The 22,199-nt window shown below is 38.1% G+C and overlaps 1 protein-coding gene across 1 annotated transcript in view; it reads left to right on the top strand.

Annotated features, from left to right (window-relative positions):
- Positions 1-3,860: 3,860 nt before the first annotated feature.
- Positions 3,861-22,199, top strand: part of LOC140159157 (transient receptor potential cation channel subfamily M member 3-like) — a 128,740-nt gene continuing 110,401 nt past the window's right edge. The window contains exon 1 of the mRNA XM_072182523.1: positions 3,861-4,013. Within this exon, the coding sequence (XP_072038624.1) occupies positions 4,008-4,013 (6 nt within the window). The 5' untranslated portion in view covers positions 3,861-4,007. The remainder of the gene's footprint in view (positions 4,014-22,199) is intronic.

Genomic DNA, 22,199 nt, shown 5'->3' with positions numbered 1-22,199 from the left:
AATCGAAGTGACGTTTACCAACGACTACCAACGAAATTGTGACGACCTCAAAACGACTAGACACGGCTTCGCACGGTATGGAAACGTCAAAGAAATGAGGGTTGCGGTCTCCAACGAAATCTGAACGGAATCACAACTGATTCTTTTGCCGTCACAAAATTTTCAACATGTTGAAAATTTGTCGACGAACGAGACGAATAATTGCGGTCGTCTGCGGTCGCTAACGGATTCGTCAGCGACAACTAACGGCAGCACACGGTGAGTGACGGTAAATTCAAAATTGCAATTCGCAGCTTATCGTCGCTTGCCGTTCACCCCTATTCGTCATAGTGTGACCGGACCTTTACATATCCTTCCTAAAACACAAAAGTGCGACCCTCTCCAAACATCTAAATTAGCTAAAAATTTAGGACATGTTACAAAACTTTATTTTCTAGAACCTATTTAGAATAATTTAAATGTAGCTTTTACCGTTTTTTTGTGGCATCCTTCAGAAGTGAGCGGTCCGATACCAATATTTTCGGTCAAATCTCCATTCAATTAACACGGGAGTTGGCTAGCTATGCCTTGCCCTCACTCATATTTTACAAAAGTGCGACCATTTCTGAACATCTAACCTAGCTGTAATTTTAGGTCATGTTAGAGAAATATATTTGCTAGAAGTTTTGGAGAATAAATAAAATATTGGCTGGTTATTTTTCACACAGTGATGTTAACTAGGCAAGTGTCCATTCTCCCAACATACATCATTTGTACAGGTCACGCGTCAATGGTGAGAGCACTGTGTATTTGTGTATAGGAAAACGGACAGTAACTGCAGTATGTCGTCTATTGACATGCTTTATCTACCAAAAAACGTTATAAACGTAAATGACGCCCCAAAGTTGGCCTACTAGTACTTTATGTCTTCATGTTCACCCTTTTTCAAACTTATGAAAAACCTTATTTGTATTGAATAAAATTCTGTCATTCATATTTTTGCTCTAAAATATTTTTTTTTCTACTTAAAAATTGGTGGTTAGTTCACATGTGGGGCATATAACTAGTAGGTCTATACTTTTAGTAGACAATGCACTGATGCAGTTGGGTTGCAACCATAGATTTAAAATCTATAAGGTTGCACTTTCTTTCTTTGAAGTTTGCACACTCTGAAATCTATACTAACTACAGCTAACTAAATTTTGGCACCCCTTCCTCAACAGCCCGAAAAGGTTGACCCAATTTTTTAGGTGTTTGAAAAAGTGAAGAGCAAAAAAAAAAAGGAAAAAAAAAAAGGATTTTAGGCGCCCATAAAAGCAATGTATAGTACCATTTTTTCTACTTTTTCAAAATTTTCCGCCCTTTTTTCTTTACTAATTCTTTTTGCCGCCCCTTCTTCTTTTTGCCGCCCGTCTTTTTGCCGCGCATGGCTAACTACCATGCAGTCGGGCATGCAGTAAGCCTGTAAAATCCTTTTGGGGACTGATCCAAGTATTTTGCATATTCAGTGACGTCCGCTATCACTTTTGAGGGTTGTTTGAGGTTGCAGAAATATTGGCGGTGGGCATAATCTTTCAATTGTAGTCTCGGGATTGTAGGGCAATATTTCAGCCCAAAATTAAGGTGAAATAGCGTGTTTACACTATTTGAGGGTTAAGGTGCATGGGTTAAACATTTCGGTGAAGGGGGGGGGGGGGGGGTGAGTTAGGAAAACAGTTCCGAGGTTCAATACCCCAACCCACTAAAGACCGTGATACTGGTCACTGCGGGTCTCTTCTCAGAAAAAAAGTTTTTCCGTATCAATTTGTAAGCGCTCTTTAGCAAAGTCACAGTTCATTGAATTTACAACCGTAGACAAAATAGGCGAAAATAGTAATGTTTTGCACAAGATTTGCAATTCGAAGAGAATTGACAGTTGCTCATATGCATACTGAGTCTAATGAGGCTAGTATATGGACAATATAAGTGTACTCTTTAATTTAATGACATATAAAATGTAAGGAACACTTGAGGTTTTGACTTTTAAAACCTGTATTTTGGTCAAAAATTGTGCCGGGATGGGTCGTTTTCAACAGATTTACCACATTCGCCTTGCTATTAATTACAAAACAAATGGGTTGATTGCCTCGATGTGTTTGATGAAATTGAATGGAACTGTGTGCATAGTAGCAATTTTAAATGTACTATTGAAACCCAGTTACGATCTTTTTATTTTAAAGTTTTTCATAGGGCAATTTGTACAAATAATTTTCTTCACAGAATTGGTAGGGTGGATTCACCCAATTGTTACTTTTGTAATGAATTGCCCGAAACAATTTTGCATTTATTTTGTGAATGCAAGAATGTGTCTCCCATGTGGGATGAACTATGTTTTTATATCAACAGTGTCACTGGGTATTCTTTTACATTTTCCAAATTTGATAAAATGTTTGGTATCAGGGATAGCTCAGAACATGACCTGTGTATTAATTTCCTTTTTCTGTGTCTTAAATTTTACATTCATAAGTGCAGATTTAAACAGACTAACCTTAGTTTCAATGCTTTTCTGAATTTGGTCAAATTGAAGCAGACAATTGAGTATAAAATTGCTGAAAGTAAAGGTAAACTGCGGCTCCATTTCAAAAAATGGACCATTGATCTTGAAGCATCTTAAATTGTTGTCCTTTTCTTCAATTATTTTCAAACTGATTATGGCAGGATCAAGATGGGTGTAACCAAGTAATGTGTGCACTTGTTTGACACAAGACTGGTGCTTGTGTTTTGTTTGTAAGAGTGAATGTTCTCTTTGTCCATCGTCTTTGTCTCTTTTGTGATTGTCCTTTGTACCTGTTCTTAAAAATTTTGACTATAATATTATGTTTTAATTCATGAACGTTGGGAACTGGTGGCCCATTGTGTATGTTTTTTCTCCCTCCACCAGTTCCAAGAACAGGGAATAAAAACTTCAAAAAAAAAAAAAATCTGATTGGACGAAGGGAACACTCGAGGTTTTGACAAAAAACAATCACAGATTTCTATTTTCCACTAGATCTCACACAGCTTTTATGATGTTATGCACGCACTCAATCGTGCAGTAAAACACAGTCTGCGTAGAGTCTAGACTCGCTGTGCTTATAATTTTCTGTGTGCTCGGGTGTATCGAGGTTGAAACCAGAGGATGATTTAAGCACTTCCCAGCAAGTCTTGCGGTTAGCACAGCTGTGTGCGTAAACATGACACCACTGCCCGCCCACTGCATACACACGTGCATGGTTAAATTTGAATTTGGACAGATATATTTACAATAAATACACCTTCAAAAAGTTTCACATTTCACATTTTATGTTATCTACAGAAGGTGTGAATTATCATTCATGCATACATCACTTTAGATCTGAAATCGACCAAATAATGACGACACACGGGCAATTCTAAAACAACATCTTTTGCACAGAGTTCAATGGGATTTGAAAAGTAAAGTGGCAGTTGAAACTCTAGTGATAACACATTTACAGTGCATGATGGGGCTTCCTTAAATCATCCTCTGGGTTGAAACTGTGCGAAGATGCAGTAAGAGAATCGTTTTTGTTTGTAGTCAAACCTTTTCATAATGTTTGTTTGTTTGTTTGTTTGTTTCTTTCTTTCTTTCTTTCTTTCTTTCTTTCTTTCTTTTTCTTTCTTTCTTTCTTTTTTCTTTTTTCTTTCTTTCTTTCTTTCTTTTTTTTTCTTTCTTTTTTCTTTTTTTTTTTTCTTTCTTTCTTTCTTTCTTTCTTTTTTTTTTTTTTTTTTTAGTTTTTTTTCTGTGACGAGCTCGAGCGTGGAAATTGGAAAAAGGAGAATTAGGAACATATATAAAAATGCATGGTGACAAACGTCTGGCAACCCCGTCTTGTCGTCGGTGATCGAGCTCCCGAATGTTTTCCGATGTTGGATGGATTGACAACAAGTGTTTACGTGAAAAATACCAATTTAATGCGCCTTGTCTCCTTTTAGTTCAAGATATTAGAGCAATAGTATGTGCTTTATCGAGACATTGACTTTAATCAGCAATGGCGGTAAGGGTTTTATGTTTTTGATGCATGTCGTGTTGTAAAAATAGTAATTCCGCAAAGCTGTCGAATTTGGAGGGTTCATGGTTTGTATTGTAAATATACAGGTTCATGACATTCTTTCGGCACTAATTATAATGTTTTGCAGTTTTCCTTTTGCTAACTGGCCAGTGCATATTATTTTGAACAAGGTCCTATGAACATGCTTTATAGAAATAAGACTGACGGGTCCGTTATTAGACGTAAATCTGGGACGTAAATGGGCTCGTAGCTCGTAGATCTGGTTCCGACCTAGTAGTCCTGCCAGCAAGACTTCAGTCTTTATCATAAACATATAAATGACATCTACGGATCTAGGTATGACGACTTGACGAGTTACAGTTACTGGAACTAGTTCCGACCAGGCTCCAGCTACGTCTACGAGCACATTAGTACGTCTAAAAGCGGGTCAGTCTTTTTTCTAAAGAATGGTTGCGCATTCATGAGATGCTAAATTTCTATTATGTTAATATATGTTGTGACATACAGTCGTACACTAGGCTTGGGCATCGTCAGCAGTGTCCGATATATGGAAAATATGGAGGTTGTCCCGAGACATAAGTTCTGCTTGTCCTCAAAACATTTTGGGTTGTCCCCAAAATGTGTCATACTTTTGGAGGTAAATATCGTGGTTGTCCAGGGGATAAGTACATAGCTCAATATGGTTGTCCCCCAGTGATTTTTGGACAAGAGGATAAGTGCTTATTTCGAACACTGATCATCAGTCTTTCACATGTACCGTAACCACCCGGGTATAAGCCCACCCCCCTAGATGGGCGATTTCACTCAAAAAATGGGGGTGGGCTTATACCCGGGGAGGGCTAGTGTATGGAATTTTTTTTTCTCCAAATTTGTATAATATTTAGGCCTATGCCCGATTTGTTTTAGCGTATACAATAATGTGTGGAAAAAGGAGGCCTCTTTTTATTTGTTGTTCTGAGAGATATATCCCCTCTAACTATCACAAAACCTTATAAAAGTGTTTCTTGTTTATTAGCAAGGCTATTGAAAGCATCTGTACTTCATAGACATTTTTTTAAAGTTATAACTGAATTTCAAAAATAAAAATAAAATTGAAGATACCTCAAAAAAGGAAGCTGCAGGGGACGTTAAACATGTTTATTTTTTTTTTATTTGGCCTTATGTCCACATGCAGCCCAAGAGCTAAATGCAGCCCAGCCAATCAACACTCGCTTTTAGTGGTGTAGCATAGTGATTGACACGGGATTGACAAGAAGCACATGTGTAAACAGATATTCACGTGTTCAGACCATGCAGCTCAGCAATTCAGCCAATCAATACTCGGGAGGGTCACTGGGCGGAGCATAGAAGCATGAAGCTGTAAATCAGTCCATCAGTAGCCATAGGTCATTGATATGCAAAACATTGCCAATTGATAATGGAGCAAATCCAGGTGCACAACCTTTCATGGTCTTGTTTTGGCATAATACGATATTTTATTATGAAATGCATGAATGGGGGTGTTAAAACAAATTCAATTGGGATGCCATTAGAGCAGGAAAGTGCCACTACCCTAATTTATAGAGTAAACAAACACACAGACAGACTGTTTCTTGTTTTCTTGCTAACATTCTTTTTCAGTAAAAAGGATAATTAAAAAAAAATAGACCTGCTACCGTCTTAAATATTTTGGTGTACTTTTTGCTTTTTTGGTCAACCAAAAAATGAAAAAAAAATAAAAATGGAAAAATGACTAAAATTAAAAAATTCAATCAGACGGTACAGGACAACCTTGCTATCAATTTATTGTGATGCAATCTAGCGCAATGACTTGGTTGTTGTATTTATCAAGCATGTTCTTGTTGGTGTTTTGTTTTTGAACTGATTATCTTTTGAAAAAAAACTTGCAAGTGATTAAATTTTAACGGGAATTTCAGCAACAGTGCAATATTAAAAACAAATGGGCAACAACTGATTCATTTTGTTAGATCACATCACAATAATTATTCAAATAAAAAATTAAACATTCAAGAACAAATCTTCTTGACCAAACTTCTGTTTTCCATTGTTCATTGTAAGTTCTTTACCAAATTTTTAGATTCATTGTTCAATGTCATTCATTTCCTCCTCTTCAAATCCTTCAAAGTCAATATCATCATCGGAGTCTTCCCCCTCATCGTCAAATAGGAGACCTGCAGCATCATTCTCCAGATCATCTTGTTCATCAGGATCAGGCAACTCATCACGCGCCGTCATCTTCTGTGCCGTCCATGGCATTTGAGATGCCGCATCTCAAAAAGCGGTAACAATAATGTCCTCTGCTACTGATTCCCACGCAGTGCTAACCCAATTGATGACTTGCTGGCGAGTGGCCATTCTAAGGTTGCCGGCTGGTGTTCGCTCATCATGTGTTGAGAACCACTCGGTCCACAACTGACGATCTTATCCTTGAATGGTTTGTTGACGCTAACATCCATGGGTTGGACAAGACTGGTACAACCAGCAGGGATATAAACAATATCAATGCCTAGCTCTTCTAGAAGATCTCTGGTAGCGGCAGAGTTGTGGGCTGTATACCTATCAAGGACAACCAACAGAGGGACAGTATCATCATGTTCTCGCACCGCATCAAGTCTATTGCGAATCCATCGTTCAACTTCAGGTGAACGCATCCAACCATTTGGTGATGCTGCCACTTTCACATTGTCAGGAATGTGAAGTGCTGCATGAACACGTGGGGGGATCTGTCCATTACGCTCTTTAAAGTAAATACACGCCGGCAGTTTAATACCACTGGCGGAAGCAGCAAGGGCAACTGTAAACCCTTTTTTTGCACCGCCTGTTGTTGCTAAACGTATAGTGCGTTGTCCGCGTTCATTATTTGTCCGTTTATACACCATATCAAACCTTACCATAGTTTGATCCATGTTCACAATATTGTTCAAAGCATAATCCTTTTCCTCTCGCTTGTGTATTATTGCCCGTCGGAAGGCCAGCAATTGTTCTTGGTAATCTTCTGGTACTTTCTGGGAATCATTGGTCCCTCTTCGTATGCCCACATTATTACGACGTTTCCATCTCAGTAGCCAGCCATTTGAGGCTCTAAAGTCTGCAATGCGTTGCTGTACTGCTATTTCCCTAGCTTTGTTTTGCAGCATGAAATTTGTAACAGCACAGCCTTTATCACGCTCGATGTTTAAATATTCCAAGAGTTCAAAATCCAGTGCCAGGCTGAGTGGTTCTGCCCCGGGATGAACTTTCTTCATTTTTTAGTCTTTGATCCGCCGGAAAGTTGCAATAGCTCCTCGTATTTCTGCTCCCATTCTCGAACAGACTTGCGCCCACAACCAAATTCATCTGCTGTTGCAGTCTGGTTTAGACCATTCATCCGATGCCACTGTATGATGTCTACCTTTTCTTTTACTGTCCAGGTTTTTCTCCGTTTAAGCATAATCAACAATAAAAATCCACTTGAACTGTATCAAATTGAACAAAAAGCAACTTTTGTAATGATACCCCAATAGATTTAAGAGAGCGGTTGATGTGCCAAAATTTATGTTAATGAAGCATAACATGTGCCAAGTGGGCGAGGCTTAAAGGATGTCATAAACTGTCCAAAGACGTGTCTACTGGGCGGGGCTTAAGGGCATACCTGGAGCATCGAGCGTGTGGTCTAGCAAGCTGTAACCAGTTTGGGTGATTTGGGATATACCCTAGCTGCTCACATATCATTATCGTAACTGCGTTCACTGTAGCTCACTGTTGTTTATAAATTTGAGCATAAATTGGCTTAATAAATCCTCAAAATAAAGAGGAAAAACAAACTTAAAAATGAAATTATTCAACAAGCTTTGTTCAAGAGATGTCAGATTTATTCATTCACCATTGATTTGATGGTATTATTTGGTCAAAATTAGTACTGGGCTTATACCGAGTGCACCCTAGTTTCTCAAATATTTCAAAAATAGGGGTGGGCTTATAACCGAGAGTGGGCTTATACCCGGGTGGTTACGGTACTTATTACCGTATATATCGCGGCTAAAACATACCCCGATATTGCGATCTGACAATATTATTTTTTATCCATATCAGAAGTTCACTCACTGTTATATGGGTGCAAAACAACCCGGTAACTGCCATCGTTTTAAACAGCTGTAATCCGAAATGTTATTAAAACCAGTATGAGTCCATTTGCGTACTGTACGGTACACTTGCCATATTTCTAAGTGCAGTTGGCATGAGATTTCACCACAAATGCAGCCATTATTGTGCATGGTTTCCACTATTATATTGCATTGCATGATGGGTAAATTCAGTCAGTCATGGCTGCAGGCTGGATGGGTGACCAATATGGCCTGTCACCATTTCTACACATCGTCATCGCGATAAGGATATAATATCGCGATATATCGCAGGGCCTGATATAATAGCCCAACGCTAAAATCACTGTGTCTGGCACCCTTTCTACAACATAGGGATTTAGAATTCCGAAAATTGGTAAAAAGGGTAGGGTTAAAATTTTGCTGTATAAAGGTTGGGTTTCTAAAAAGCGTGAGAGCATCAGAGCCTTTGGATAAGTGAAATTTCTTCACCCTGCATTGTGGCATATTAAATTCAAAACCTGTTCATTTTAACTTGGGACTTAATGAGACAAAAAATATGTTGAATGATTCATTTTAGTTTTTTAGCTCGCCCAATCGGGTAGGCATCTAGTAGAAAATTGCATGCTCGAAATTGACCAGTATTCCCGGCAACAATTGTCATAATAAGTCACATTCTCATCATCAAGATCATGCAAAGTATGACAAAATTAGGCAGTTTCGTTTTTGCAGAGTTCCCATATTTTCTCTCAATTAATAGGTTGATATAAAAAAATTAAAAATAAGTATTCATGAAAAGCACCATGAAAATAAACATTTTTTTTCATAACTGTATTTTTCCATATATGTGAAATTTTGTCAGTGAATGCATGCGTTTACATATTTTTGTGAAATACAATGATCGATGTAGTCATTGTACATACAAGGCTGACGTTATTGACACACAATATAATATACACATGATACATAATTGGTTACGTTGTAGGATGTCATAATATGCATGATATACAGGTTTGCAATTGGTTAAACTGGATAGTAATAATTAAGGCCCGGCAAAAAACGAGATCTCGCTTTTCACGCCGTGATTCTCGAAATTTTCTCGCTTTTTAAGAAAGTTCCCAAGCAGCATACTTACTATAAAAATGTAGCTTTATGCCATAAAAGTTCACCAAATTCCACAAAATCAACTTCTCCATCGGAAAAGTGTGCAGAATTCAACAGCATTGCACCCACATTACAAGTGCAAAAGACATGATTTACTTAATAAAAAATGACATTTCATTGCAAATGAGTTCAAGTTTAGGCCAAATATCTTTTTCTTCAACTCACGCCGGCATCGGCAGTTCTGTTTACATGTACAATCTAACCTGACCTAATCTGAACAATAGAGGGCAGGCAACTTTTTTCTATTTATTTATATTTTATTCGTATTTTCGGGCATTTTTAAAGCTTCTTATGCCATTTTTTCGGGGGAAAATCTCGCTTTTTAAAATTTTGGATCTTGTTTTTTACTTCAAAAAATTGTGTTTTTTGCCAGGGCCTAGTAATAATAATAATAATAATAAACACATTTTTAGGGCGCATATAATACCACAAGGAAACTCAATGCGCTAACAGAAAAGTTAAAAGCAGCAAAAAATATACAAATGCTGCGAAACGTTATTTCAAACACATTAAAAATCTTAAGGTACAAGACAAAATATCATATACACATTATAAATCTTAAAGTACAACTCAGGAAAAAGCAAAATGGCAAAACCAAAAAAGGATTGCATGATGCACGTAGCAAAGACCAATAATCAGACAATATTAATTTGCAAACAGAAATGTCTTTAGGCGAGACTTGAATTGGAGGAGAGTGTTAGCCGAACGAACACTAGCTGGAAGAGCATTCCAAAGTTTTGGAGCTGCGGCAGAAAAGGATCTTTGACCATAAGAACTAGTCTTTACATTGCGTGGTGGATCAAGGAGGTCTAATGAGGAAGACCGTAAATTTCTGCGCGGCACATATTTAGAGCTGTTCCATGAAAGCACTTGTAAGTTATCAGAAAGAGCTTGAATTCAATGCGTTTAGCGACGGGCAGCCAATGAAGCTCATTCAGGATGGCTTGTACATTGGATCTCTTCTTTGCTGTCAACCTAGCTGCAGAATTCTGTATTCTCTGTAACTTCTCGAGATGATATTGAGGCAAGCCATACAGCAGAGAATTGCAAAAGTCAAGACGCTGGATGTTACAAATGCGCAGTGTATGAGCCTCTCGGTGTTTTTAGGTCCAGATATTTTCTGATTTGGCCAATTTTGTGAATGGCCAAAACTGCAGAGCGACAGATATTGTTCACCTGTTGAGTCATGCACAGTTCATTATCGAGAATAACTCCCAGATTACGAGTCTCAGATGATGGGATAATTGGAGACGATCCAACGTGAACTGTTTGGATAGGATTGCCAGGCACAAAACGTGAAGCAAAGCACAACACTTCAGTTTTACTTTCGTTAAACTTCAGCTTATTGGACATTGACCAGGTACTGATGTCATTCACACACATTTCCAGCTTCTGAAGGGCACTGTCTCTTTCTGATGGATGGTAGACAACATAAAGCTGAGTATCGTCAGCATACATTATGCAGTTTAGACCATGAGCAGTGATGATGTCCTGCAAAGGAGCGCTATACATAGTAAACAAAATCGGTCCAATGACTGACCCTTGTACTCCGAAACAAAGCTTGTGGTTTTCAGAAACAGTCTTACCGATCGCAACCGCTTGGTAACGAGCAGTCAGATAAGATGTAAACCACGACAGTGCAGTAGAAGTAATTCCATACCGAGATGATAAATGTTGCAGCAGAATTTTGTGATCAAGAGTATCAAATGCTGCCGAAAGATCTAATAGCACAAAAACCTTGAGTTTGTTGCTCTTGGTTGGTCGTGGTCGGTAGATTGTCACCAGACGAATAGAGGTTGAACCAGAGCTGATGGTGAGGTCGATATGTTCAAAGGAATTGAAGATGTTGTTTGAGATGTTGTTCTGACAAACTTGAAATCCTTTGCGAAGCAGAACGCATACTCCACCACCAGTTTTATCCTTTCTGGGTATATATGCAAAAGATCAAAGTGTGGAAGAGTGGTTTGAAGATCAGCGATCGTGCGATTGTCTCGGTCACTACCCGTAAACCATGTATCGGTTAGGCACACAATATCCAATTGCTTTGAAATGATAAAGTCACACAGACTAGCAACTTTAGGATTGCTGATACACTTCACTGATCTAGAATTCCAAACAGCAAAATTGGTGCGAGCAGCACTCACGCTTGTCTTTTGAGTTTGTACGCTTACCAAGTTAGCGTAGTTAACAGTGCGTTCAGAAATGATGGGAGTTGTTTTCCTGACAGAAACACACATTGTTATTTTCCTCTGTTTGTATATCCCACCTCTGCAACCTCGTTGAGTTTTCTTTGTAATCTTTAATTCAGTCAGTTTATTCCAAATTGATCGATCTAAATTGGCATTCAGAGTGTTTGTCACACATTTCCGGATGTTTAGCAATGCATCTCTGCTGTATGATAAGGGCCTCAGTGATAAAGTACAGTGACCCAACATAGTATAATACCCATAGGTCATCATGCCAAGATTTTACAAAGTTTTCTGCTGGGTTTTGACTGTTTATACTTCGGTGAACACACCAAGTTTGACAGAAATACTAAATTTTGCATCAAGTTCGATTGGTTCTAAGTCTTGCTCAAAACGGGCAGACTTATCCAAAGGTTTAATTGCCTGAAAAAATTAACTTGCCCCGGTTTTTGGATGTTGGAATTGTCGTCGTTACCCGCCTTGGCCTATGCTTTTGGCATTGCTACACAGACCCTTTAAAGTTTAAGTATAGTTTTCATCAAGGTTCTTCAATCTTCAGCGGTCTGCCGATTTGGCGCTGTTTATGGTGTAGACACGGAAGTGGGCAGTTAATTGAATCGCATCATCATCACATTGGCACCTCATTCAATGGTCAAGCTACGAAGCATCGTGTGACATAGTTTTTTCACACGATAGTAAGAAAGAGCAGACATACACAGCTGAAGGAATTTGTTGAATTCTACATGTATACTATGATCAGCTCTTAATAATTATTCCAACTTATGCATGCGTAAATTCACAAAAGCACACGTCATTCACGCAAAAGGCAAAGCGCAGTTCGCATAGCTGCTGCGCCTAGCTGTGTGTACGCCATTCTGTACCAATCCACGATGTTATGAGTCCCGCCTATTAAAAGCTGATCAGAGTACATAATGTAACTTGTGTAAGGCCCTTGAAAGTTGATTGTGAGTTTCTTGACTTCCGTATCAGGTTTGAACTCTATCCTCGTATCCATCTTCGCTATCGGTGACCTAGATGCAGGATAAGTGTCTCGGATCAACAGAACGTCTTGACAAGATGTTCTTGTTGTTCCCTCAATAAGTGTATAATGAGTAGAATTTATCACTGTTTTGTGTGTTGGATGTTTGCATGTATTGGTGACATTATCCATTCTTTAGACTAATTTGTTGTTTAGATTTTGACCTCCAAATAGGTTAGTCACAACTATTTGGTGCCAATTATTTTACGTATTTATTGACTAAGCAGTGCTAAAAAATGCTGAAGTTGTGTGACCCTTCTGACCTCTAAAAGTGCAATTCTTTTCCATGATTTTGACATGTTTAAATAAAAATTGTGACCAATAAGGGTGTAGGGTAAATATTGGCATCACCCAGGTTTTAATTATCTGAAATATGTTTTTGTTTTTATTTGATCCCATTTATACAGTACATATCAGATAGGACTATATGAGTTTTCAAGTTCTTTTTGTTTGTTGTTGTTTCTCAAACTTAACTTTTGCAATAAATATTACACATGTACATGTAGGGGACACCATATTTAACTTGCAAAAATGAATGTCATTTGTTTATAGTCTAAACAGTAAACACTTACACCACTATTTCCAGCATCAGACATTTTAGTCACCAGACAGCTAGTCTGTGTTGCACTTGCAGACATGTATACATAGTCCAAATATGATAAAAAAAAAAGTTTAAAAGAAACAAGTGAAATCTCTTCAAATTTGACAAAAATGGGAACATAGATGCACAAAATACTGCTTAATTTGATGCTAAGTGGTTTGTAATCAGTAGCGTATTTAGCCCTTTTTGAACGGGCGCGCGCCCCCCGGGTACCGAAAAAAAAAAAAAAAAAGGGAGAGAGAGGGGGAAGGAGGGAGGGGGAGAGAGAGAAAGAGGAGAGATGAACTAGGGGAACGGGACATTATTTTGCAGGCTTCAAAATAGAAGTCAATGGCCTTATGCGACTATAGATAGCCTTATACTAGCCTATATTTTGTGATAGGGGGCCTTACTTTCCGAGCACGCTGGCAATTTGAGAGCACACTTGTATGCCTATGGCTATGGCATAAATTGTTTGGGCCAGGGGGCGGGCAAGTATAATATTTTGAGCATTTTTGAGCAGTTACTAGTTGTAACTAATGATACCGTTCAGGCGCGGATTCAGGGGGCGGCGGGCCCAGCCCCTGCCCCTCCCAAAGAAGAGGAAAGGAGAAAAATTGCACGTATAAGTTGGGCCGTCTTCTCGCAAAATTTAGGCTTTTTCAAACTAAACTTTTACACAATAATAGTGACAAAATGGTCCACCAAATGGCTTCAATTGTGTATTTTTTTCCAAAAGTTTTTTTCTCAAACTTTTTTACCACAGAATTTTTTTACGCAATAGGGCTAATAGTGCAAAAATAGTCCACCGAATGGCTTTAATTAGGTCTTCATTTTGCAAAATTTTCTCACTTCTGAGGGGGCACATCCCCTCAGACACCCCCTGCATGCGCAACGTTATGGGTACATAATTTAAACCAACAATTCATACAATTTGTAAAAGTCAAAACTTGTCCACAAATAAATGGCTTCAATTGGGCCGTCTTTTCGCACATTTTAGGCTTTTTCAAACTAAAATTTTACACAATAATAGTGACAAAATGGTCCACCAAATGGCTTCAATTGGGCATTTATTTTCCAAAAGTTTCTTTCTCAAACTTTTTTACCCCGGAATTTTACATAATAGGCCTAATAGTGCAAAAATAGTCCACCGAATGGCTTCAATTAGGTCTTCATTTTGCAAAAATTTCTCACTTCTGAGGGGGCACATCCCCCTCACACACCCCCTGCATGCGCAACTTCATGGGTACATAATTATAAAGCAATAATTCATACAATAAAAGTCCAAACTTGTCCAGAAATGGCTTCAATTGGGCCGTCTTTTCGCAAGTTTTAGGCTTTTGCAAACTCAAATTTTACACAATAATGACAAAATGGTCCACCAAATGGCTTCAATTAGGTCTTCATTTTGCAAAATTTTCTCACTTCTGAGGGGGCACATCCCCTCACACACCCCCTGCATGTGCAACTTCATGGGTACATAATTATAAAGCAATAATTCATACAATAAAAGTCCAAACTTGTCCACAAATGACTTCAATTAGGCCGTCTTTTCGCAAATTTTAGGCTTTTTCAAACTCAAATTATGACAAAATGGTCCACCAAATGGCTTCAATTAGGTCTTCATTTTGTAAAAGTTTCTCACTTCTGAGGGGGGGACATCCCCCCTCAGACACCCCCCTGCCTCGCGCAAGCGCTCCGGGATGGCCGCTTCGCGGCTATATGATATTTTACAAAGATCTATTTTGCGCCCCCCGGTCTACGAATTCCTGGATACGCGCCTGGTAATGAAACTGGTGTTGACAGACCTTGAAATGCTCTGATTTTAATTGACTGAATGACTGAAAATATTGAAATAATATACTGCTGATTGTCTTGATGCAGTGAAGGCAATGGTATTTATGACGCCTTGTAAGTTGTATTTTATTATTTTTATACTCACTTTTATTTACAGCAATTTGCATTCGTACTATTTATTTTAAATTTAAAACTAAAAGCATCACACTTGTCAATACAGTTGTGTAACCAGCCTGATTTTTTTTTTTTTTGGGGGGAGGAGGGAGGATCAAAGACCCAATGGCTGCACTAGCCACTAGGGATAAAATTAAATTGGGGGGGGGGATACAAAATTAAACACCGTGATTTTGTGTTCTGCTTGGCAGCATTGGGTGGGGAGGACAGAGCCCCTGTGCCACCCACCATGCCCACTGCAAAGGCCCCCAGGATATATAACCTCTTAAATAGCCCCTGTGGTAGTGTGTAAACATCTGATATCATGTGATATATTTTTTGTGGATCGCTAGCATAGCTGAGAGGACCACTTGGCAATCCATTCAGGGTACAAGTATGTTGAGCCTGGGGTATAATACCTCCAATTTTGTGATATGAATACCTCCACAGACTTCCACAGTACTATTCGATTGTGTGTGTGTGTGGGGGGGTGAAAAACTCCACAGTTGGAATGTGTGAAGCTCCACGATTGGAAACTCAACTATCCCCACTGGGGGGTATACAAGAGGGGTTAAATTCAAAATTTAAACCTTCAAAATCCCTGCTTCTAACATACTTATTGTAAACCAAACCTGGTGATAAGAAACTTTGGGTAGGGAACATCAGGCGAGTGGAGACCCCATCTAGGGGTCAAATGAGGTCATTGTTGATTTAGGTTCAGTAAAGGGAAAATTTGCTCTCCTTTGAAAGGGCAGAATTCAATATCAACTTAACTTGGTGATGCAATGTAATTGCTGGGTAGGGGCATCAGGTGAGTGATATTTGAGGTCAAATGTTGAACATCTTAAAATAAAGCAGCCCACAAATGAATTAGTAATGGCAACCATAAAGAACCACTCTTCCTGGGAACCACAAAATTTTAGTTTTAATCTGATGTCAGCCTTATTATTCTAAATTTGTGTATGGCGTTTGAGGGTGGAACAAGATCCAATAGTAACTGAGTTGAAATTAATTTGAACTCTCAGTTCCATTGTGATTTCACTTGAAATAAAATACTTTTCCAATTTGCTCCCTGATCCCACCCTCCCACATGTAAGATGATTGAAGTAAACTATATACAATACATTGTACTATCACACCTTAGTTTCTAGTTTATATTCTTATATTCAAATATTCTTATTTGTTACGTATTCCCATTTTATCAAATTTGCAATCTTAATTCTCTGAAGAACTGATCCAGCCAAGTGATATAGGTTACGTAAACAGGAAAAGGCGAGAGGTGATATATGTATTATGATGATTGAAATTCTCTTAAGTTGTATTAAACAAAGTGGGGTCCCTTCAGTGAATGTCTGCAGAGGAGAAATTCCTAATATTGAAAAATTATTAATTTGGTAACAAATTCATTCGTCTGTTGTAATGAAAAGTCAGTACGCAGCACAATTCAGGTGTTGCAGACTCTCAGCAAATGAAGTGGCATGACTTGACTCACTTGAGATGATTGAAATTCTCTGAAGTTGTATAAAACAAATTGGGGTCCCTTTAGTGAATGTCTGCAGAGGAGAAATTGCTAATATTGAAAAAATATTAATTTGATAACAAATTCAATCGTCTGTTGTAATGTAAAGTCAGTACACAGCACAATAGGTGTTGCAGACGTACTCGCACGCAGCAAATGAAGTGGCATGACTTGAGATATTTGAATTTGCCGAGTTTGGGGCACTACTAGGTAAAAAGCATCTTGTGCATTACAGGTGTAATGGGATTTATGATAAACCATTTAGTAACAGGTTGGAGTGTCAGTTGCAGCATCATCCATGCCTTGTGTACATAAATGTCTGAATTTGAATAGAAATCAACTAAAACAGGTGATATGGTGAATAGGGAGGAAATTCTGATTCTGATGGAAAGTTAACATAATTGTAAACTTTTAACCATGGCCAAAATGATTGTTTGATTTTTTTTTCGCAGTCTTGTTTAAAAAGCGCAAAAATTACACTTTGAAATTAAGCATAAACATGCACACAGACAAATTACATGTACATGTAGCAGCCGACAAGTGCATTTGATCAGGGATATAATATGACAAAATTTCATATTTGTGTGTTCTTAAATCTAGATCTAGAAATTTCACAAAAATAAAACCCAAGCAAAAGTTACCACTTATACAGTACATACTTGTTGAATTTGAACTGACAAGAAGCATCCGTCCTCATTGAGTCGAGATGCGATATCCATTTATAATCTGATTGTGAGCAGCATCCTCAAGTGTGCCTGCCCCACATGGGTTAGCCTGTATCAGATTGCAAAAGTATCAATGTACAAATATTTCGTAAGTGGCAGAATTTTCAATAGGGACCTGCAAAAATTTGAATTTTTAAAAGCTCTTACCAAGGGTGTACATAGATGTAAATGCCTCATTTGCACAGTGGCATACATAATTTTTTAAGCAACCCTAACACGTACATCTACTAACAAACATGATGCATTTATTTTAATTTTCGGAGATGGAGAGAGAGAGAGAGAGAGAGAGGAAAGGAAGGATACAGAGCTAGAGTAGATACACATGTGGTACAGAGACAGAGATGGAACATAGAGACAGCATGGTATAGCATAGGCATAGATCTTGGGAAGATGGGGGAAGAATACCCCCAATATATTGATAAGGAGGGGGTGGTCCATACAATGTTGATATCTGTATGTGGGTTTCTGACCAACCCCATTACATGTATGTCATTTTAGCGCACTTTGTGCAAATTTTTTCCATTTTTACACCATAATTCCCCATTTTAGCTTCAATATAGCAAAAGTGGTAAAATTAATCTGTCACCAAAAGGTGCTTGATTGACTATGCTTACAGAAATTTTTCCAGTCCCATCCCTATGTCAAAAAGAAATCTACACCACTGACAAGCAGACACAGATAGAAGAGAGAGTGAGAGAGCAATGGAGAGGGTGACAGAGAGAGAGAGAGGAGTAGCCCAGTAAGCAGTCAAGTTAGCTCAATCGATAAGGCGTTCGACTATGGTGCGAGAGGTTGCGGGTTCGAACCCTGGTGGTGTCTAATATGCTCTCGTGGAAAAATTGAGTTAGCTTGAAATTCCCCTGGACAAGGAACTCGCTGTTAATTTGTCTCGTTGTAACCCGTACGAAACTCGGGGAGCTGATCCTGGTTGCGATGGTTATTTGTGGTATGTCTAGGGTGTGCGCTCTTGAAGCAGCAAAGTCCTGATTTGTTGTTTAATGGTTTATGGAATGATGTGGGCCACAGTGGTCAGCGACAACCTGTAAAGTGTGCTGAGGCTTGTGGATCAACGTCTAGGCGCGTTGTGCCTGTGCGTAGCGCACTATAAATCACTGCGCTTTTTTTTTTTTTTTTTTTTTTTTTATTCGCCTAAATATTTTAGGAGAGCCTCAAACTGGCAAAAAGAATTACCGTAAGTAACCTTACAAAATGTTATATTACTGGTTCGATTCCCATTCATGTATGCTGCCAGATTGAGGCTGTCCTTGCATATGGTGGAACCATGCAATAGGCGATTAATTGACAATGGGCTTATCTATTTAAAATCCGCACCCCCTTGTGAATGATCACAGATGTCACTGCCATCTCAATGCCAGTTGCTCCTAAATTGAAATCCAGCTGGAATTTTATGCCCTTAAATTTCATTCCAGCTAGACTTTTATGCCCCTAAATTTCATTCCAGCTGGAATTTTATGCCCCTAAATTTCATTCCAGCTAGAATTTTTTGCCCCTAAATTTCATTCCAGCTAGAATTTTTTGCCCCTAAATTTCATTCCAGCTGGAATTTTTTACCAGTTTTATGTTGAATTCCAGTTGGAAGTTGTTGAAATGGATAAAATCAAGTTGAATTTGACATATTTTTGCATCCAATGAAAAAAAATGTTGTGTGGAATTCCAAATCTTGTAAACCCCTTTACACTTTATATGGATATTAAAAAATGGTTGGATGCGGATTTTGGATGGAATTCAAGAGTCTTTTTCAGAGGGGGTGTGGATTTTAAGTGGATTAGCCCATTGCAGTAATTGGTCAGTGAACAAATATATCAAACGATATGGTATAGCGCGTTGCAATTTCATAAGAGTGACTGGCAATAATGGGAATTAAAACGGTGCAATTAGCTTGTGCGTGGGTGAAAATTCCCCAGCGTAGTAATCTTGCTAAAAGATGAAGAAGCTATTCGCTGGTAATTGAATTGAATTTTGCAGGGATTTAAATAAAGTGCTTGGTAATAGAATGCAAATTCAACTTCACACAAGTAGTCTCAGCATAATGCTTAGCATGTACTGTTACAGTGGACATTTTTGTCGTATTTTATTTTCACGCTTGCACTCTCCAAACAATATATACCTTATGTTTATGTCTACTCTTAATTCCAGAAAAATACAGCACTATTATTTTTTTCAGATTAAAAATATTATCCTGTTTTGTGAAATATAAGATAGGTCAATCTTAATCCTTTAGTCCTGGCAATAAAAGTCAAGTTTGAATATTTTTGCAATTTGAAGGAAAATGGGCCGAAAACATGAAATTTTGCATTTTTTCTTACAATTGCAGTCATAAAATTCACAGACTTGACACAAGTCTAAGCATTCAATATTTATAGACTATGAGTTTACTCATAATTGTAATACAATACTCTTAATTGTAATTCTGATAATTGGTTAATAAAGATAATGGAAAATTTGTTTTCCAAAAATTAGAATGCTTAGCCTGAAATTTGTCTGGTACAAGTCTTTGGGTTTGATGATCACAGCATACAAAAAAAACACACCCTAAAAATGCATGTTTTAGGCCCATGATTCCATAAATGGACCAACTATGAAAGTTTACTTTTATTACCAATTTGGAAGTAATCAAAGGATTAGGTTTTAGCTGTTTCATTTGGGAAAACAGGCTAATATATTTTTTTAATCTGACAAAATGAGTGCTGTATTTTTCTGGAATTGGGAGCCCTGATTGCTGCAAAATGCTACAAATTAACAAAATATACAAGTAATACAACAGCACGAAGTGACTGCGAGCCCAAGCATCCCAAGTGATGTAATTGTGCTACAATCCAAGCACATTTATTCGCTGCCGTAGTACACATTGGTAACCATTTGTGACTGGTTCAAGCCTGGGCTCAAACACTTGTACCGAATTTTGATAAGCCATAGGCTTTGTGTTGTGATCATTTCGATCAGTGGTTCATAACAAAGAAAGCATGAGCCAGTTGACCTACCAACGTTTATATTCTAACATGCACTACTACGGTGAATAGACGCAAGAAGGCTGGCTAGCTAGGTCACCACATGTGGCATCACTTGAGCGTTTGGTGGCTCAAAACCGTACAGAAGAGACAAACACGACTTAATTTGCTCTTCATCTTCTTTTCTTCCCTCTTCCTCCGCCCAAGAAAACAAACAAGAAAAGTTACGGAGTTAAGGTCTAAGATATATATGTTAGGATTGATATTACAACGTTCAAAACTGAAGCGAAATAGTTTAAAATCGGCAAAGAGTGAAACATTAATTGCTCAGAAATGGTAATAAAGTGTTTGCTTCACAACTTCCAGCATGTTTTCTAGACGACTTCTATCCGAGTACTATAAAAAACATTGGAAATCTGATTACGTTACTAAATGAATTAAGTAGGGCCATAGGACACATGAAGTTGATGAGATTGTTCTGCATGGCCCATCTCTTGCATGATTTGATATGGTTGCTACTAGCAGCCATGGAATATTAAGCAGCGATGAGCCGTGCATATGATCAACGACGTAGTTGTCAAATTAAATTTTTAACGTGAAAATTGTCCTCTAGGCTGTTGTAGTGGATAATCAGTATTGAAATAAGTGGTAGAGCTGTTTACTGTCGTTAGTTGCACAGTAACTTCATGGTATGCAGTTTATTTTCACAAGTGAACAGGCACAAGCTTGGGACGTCAAAGGATTTAAAAAAGGCCAGGAAAAAAAATAACTGAAGGCATTGCCTTTATTGCCCCATGTGTCTGCCTTTGTGCCCCTAAAAGTGTGTAACTTTGGACACATTCTTCAGCATTTAGTTGCCTTGGTGCCAGTTGAATTGCATGGCTGCCTGCCGTAGAAAAAGGCATTTAAAATGAACTTTATACCCTGAAAGGCTGTAGATTGAAATGCCTTAAAATAGCAAAGGATATCAGTTATGTGACTTCAATATTGTGACATATAGATCTGCAAATTAATGCAGATTTTTGTTTTTGTTTTTATACAACTGGAAGAGATGCAGTGATGTTGATATGATATATGATATGATGTGATGTGATGTGATGTGATGTGATGTGATATGATTATATTTCGCCAGGAGGCACAATTACATGTTACATTGTACACAAAATAAAGCAGAACACAACAATGAGAAAAGCAGTATATGTAACAACATATTAAATGTTGTTCATATAGTTCAGGGATTCCATTTAAAATCCACACCCCCTTAATTGTGAAAGGTCACAGATTCCAGTGCCATCTCAAATCTAGTTGCCCCTAAATTTTAATCCAGCTGGAATTTTTTAGCAGTTTTATGTTGAATTATAGTGCAGTGATGTTGTTCATATATTTCAGAGATTTCAATTAGCCGTGCGAGACTTATCGTGGCCTGCACCAATTGGGACCTTTTACCTCATTTATTTGCGCAGATTGTTGCCCAAAATTGCATGGTGATCCAAAACATTTCCCAGAGGATTCATGATAATGATTCATTGCACAAAACCTACCAATACGTGGATTCAAGTCTAAAGATTTGTGTGATCATTTGATTGATTGGAGTACTACATGTTGCTTGTGGTGTAGGGTAGTTTGCTATAGAAGTCACAGACTGTCAGCCATGATGGATGGGGAGGACATTACTGATGCAAACATTACAGTTTGCACTTAGGACTTGATACATTATACTTAACTGCTGCTGTCATTATAGCTCCATTCTTACAATGTAGATATTGGAACTGAAACAATGGTCCATGTATATTGTTAATTAGATGTACCATATCAATTTAGGATGGGATAGGAACAGGCCCGTAACCAGGGGGCTGGGGGCAGATGCCCACCCCTATATCCCAATATGCCCCAAAAGTCCCCTTTTTTGAACCCAAAAACTCCAATTTTCGAGCGTAGCAAGCTAAATAATTGATTTTTT

Source organism: Amphiura filiformis, chromosome 8 (assembly GCF_039555335.1).
Source record: "Amphiura filiformis chromosome 8, Afil_fr2py, whole genome shotgun sequence".
Lineage (NCBI taxonomy): Eukaryota > Metazoa > Echinodermata > Ophiuroidea > Amphilepidida > Amphiuridae > Amphiura > Amphiura filiformis.
This window is presented reverse-complemented; position numbering and strand designations above follow the sequence as displayed.